Here is a 2,792-nt window from a genome sequence, read left to right on the forward strand (position 1 = left end):
TCGCGAGGCGGACAATGGTGGACCTCAGGAGCGGACCTCAGGATCTCGGCGCTGGGCGTCGCGTAGCAGCCCATGGGCCGGACCGCGTCCTCGGCGCTCGCAGAGCACCAGAGCACCGAGCGGATCACCCGCTGGCCTGCGTATGGCGAGGGCCAGATGCGACCGAGTCTCTCGCGGCCCGGGGTCTGTGCGATTTCCGTAGGACTGTAAAGGAATGTAAGCTCCTTCACTGTAGACTAGGAAGGTAGATATTTACAAGTGCTGCCCGATATACTCCGGTGCAACACGAACAACAATTTTTCTGGCCCAGCCAAGCGCGGTCCGTCGGCCTTCATTCTGGCACTCTTGATTTAATTAAGTGAGCTCAGCCCCCCTTCGAGGGAGGAGTTGTAATAATGGTTGCGGAAATTGGACGCTGGTCTTTGCAAGTAGATCCTGTCACGAGGATGGCAACTCAGTACGAGTCGCACGGCTGCGGATTTGAGTTGGAACGCCCGTTTAGTTTTGCGTCCTCCGCTGCTTCTACTGCTCACTGTTCAAAGAATGTTGTTGTAAGATGCGCTATTTTTTTGGGGGGGTTCTTGGTGTGCTCGGTTTGGCGTCGCGACAGGTTGAGTTCGCTCACTTTGGGTGTGGAGCTGTTTTCTTGTTTTCTTTCGTGGTGCGGGGGTGGTAGTCGGTCGGGTGGGGCGGGGGGGGGTGGAGTTATCGGGTCAGTGTTCGTGGGGGGTGGGCATGTGGCAGTTGCGTGTGTGTCCGTCCGTCCCTCCGTGCGCCCCCTCCCCTCCCATTCTTCGAGTAGAATGTGGTTGGGAGGGGGCGCGTTAAATTTTTGGCTGCACACTTCAGTTCCCTCGGCGCGACGGCCATGACGGACCCGACCGTGGCCGGTGCTGCGCCAGCACCGGCGGGGACGCGGGCGCCTGGGAAAGCACGCAGCTCGTTCAAGCGCTACGAGCAATGGCCGGGCAACAATTTTTTTTTCTGCGGCGGCCGTCTCATGTTGGGCGTGGACTGCGACCGCCTTTTAGCGACGGCGCTACTTATCGCGACGACCTGGGCTGGCCACTTCTTCGTGACCTGGCCTAACCTCGACTTCGACGAGCGCTGCGGCGCAGGCGGCATTGCGGTCCTATGCTTCGTGTGCCTCGCAGCGGCGGCCACGCGCGACCCGGGCATTGTACCGAGGCTGCCGCGCAGCGACCGTTTGAGTGGCCTACCGTGCGAGACCCAGTACCGCATGAACTGGTGCCAAACATGTCAGATCTTGCGCCCGCCTCGCGCCAAGCACTGCCGCTACTGCGACAACTGCGTTCGTGTCTTCGACCACCACTGCCCTTGGCTCGGAACTTGCGTCGGCGCACGCAACTACCGCGCATTTGTCCTGTTCCTGGTCTGGACGCTGGCAGGGGCGCTTTACGTATGCTCGCGCGCCGCCCGCTACCTGGTGCGGTGCAGCACGGTGCATGCGTGCAGCGCGTACGTGGATTTTGGGCGCCCGATCGTCGCGGGCATCTCCGTGGCGTGGTCGGCAGTCGTCGCGCTCCCCGTGGCTACCCTCATCGCGTTCCACCTCTATCTCATGGGGCACGACCAAACGACGAACGAGTACCTGCGCGACGAGCGCCGTGGCCATCCTGCGTCCGCCGCACCACCCGAGTATGTACAGCCGGCCGGGGTTGAGGGCGCAGTGGCGCCGTCTACACTGCGCGCCATGTACCGGCGTGAGGCACCGGAGGATTCCGCGCGCGCGCTGCGCATGCAGATCAACTCGCTGCGTGCCTTTCTCTCGCACCCGGATCGCCCCCGACTCCGGGCTAGGGGCCGCCGAGAGTGCACGCCGAGAGGGAGCGGGGGAGCGTAGTTAGCTTACCTGCCTGCATAAGCAAAACTAACCCTTGACGGAATAAACTTCACAATCTATGATGAACTTTGGGACATTGGTGGCTCTGGGCGCACTGCTAATATTGAAGGAGATGCAGACCTTTAAACGAATGGCTCGCATCGTTTATGATATATACGTTGGGCAATTATAATCACTACGGCTCATTTCCTATATAGTCTTGGCACCAACAGGCGCAAACACGCCACGCTCGAGGGGGCCGACACGCCGGCGATCGTGAAGGTCGCTGTGTGGCATCTCCGAGGGGACGGGAATGATGAGCTACTCCAACAAACTACACAACAGCTCCTTCCAGTCCAACGGCGGCGTCAACGACGGCGGCAGTAGCGGAGACGACGGCGACGACGGTCTGGCGGGCGACGGCCAGTGGCCGGGGATGACGGCGAGAAGATGCGCTTTCTCGGTGACGTGGGTGGCGATGTGGCGTCGGCGACGGCCTCTTCGGAGGAGCTGCGCTGGGTCACATGTCCGCTGGCTTAGGTGTGGTATGGGGCACTGGGCCGATCCTCCCGATCGTGCCCTCGCTCCTCGCTCCACTACCCTAGCCCTTCCCTTTGATCCTCCCTCCCTTCGATTCCTCCCTGCGCCGCGGCTAACTGGCATCTCCGAGTCGCAGTGGCTCCGCCCGGTGGCTCTAGGTCACATCCCCACCCTGGCCTAGTCGCTGAAGTTGCAGCGCCTGGGGCGGGCCCGGTTGATCCCGGCGGCCTTCGCTGCGAAGATGGTCATACGCGAAGCCCTGGAGGGACTGGGTTTTGGACCTGGCTCATTCCCTTCAAATGGCCCAGGGCGGATTTAAACGCGGTTTAGCCGTGTGGTTATAGGCTAGTTGTCCGGGAGGGTTTCTCGATGCAGTCTTGAAGGCGCATAGAGCATGGCGTTCATCGAT

At 61.5% G+C, this 2,792-nt stretch overlaps 2 protein-coding genes across 2 annotated transcripts in view; one reads left to right on the plus strand and one right to left on the minus strand.

Annotated features, from left to right (window-relative positions):
* Positions 1-718: 718 nt before the first annotated feature.
* Positions 719-1,901, plus strand: AURANDRAFT_36441 (hypothetical protein; the record flags this gene model as incomplete). The annotated part of the gene is made up of 1 exon (XM_009035596.1): positions 719-1,901. One exon carries the CDS (start codon positions 869-871, stop codon positions 1,862-1,864), a length of 996 nt encoding a protein of 331 aa, XP_009033844.1.
* Positions 1,902-2,703: 802 nt separating this feature from the next.
* The window catches only part of AURANDRAFT_52580 (hypothetical protein), a gene marked incomplete at both ends in the record, with an annotated part of 3,885 nt that continues 3,796 nt past the window's right edge, over positions 2,704-2,792 (minus strand). Inside the window, one exon of the mRNA XM_009035603.1 lies at positions 2,704-2,792.

This window comes from Aureococcus anophagefferens, assembly GCF_000186865.1.
Source record: "Aureococcus anophagefferens unplaced genomic scaffold AURANscaffold_3, whole genome shotgun sequence".
In the NCBI taxonomy this organism is placed as follows: domain Eukaryota; class Pelagophyceae; order Pelagomonadales; family Pelagomonadaceae; genus Aureococcus; species Aureococcus anophagefferens.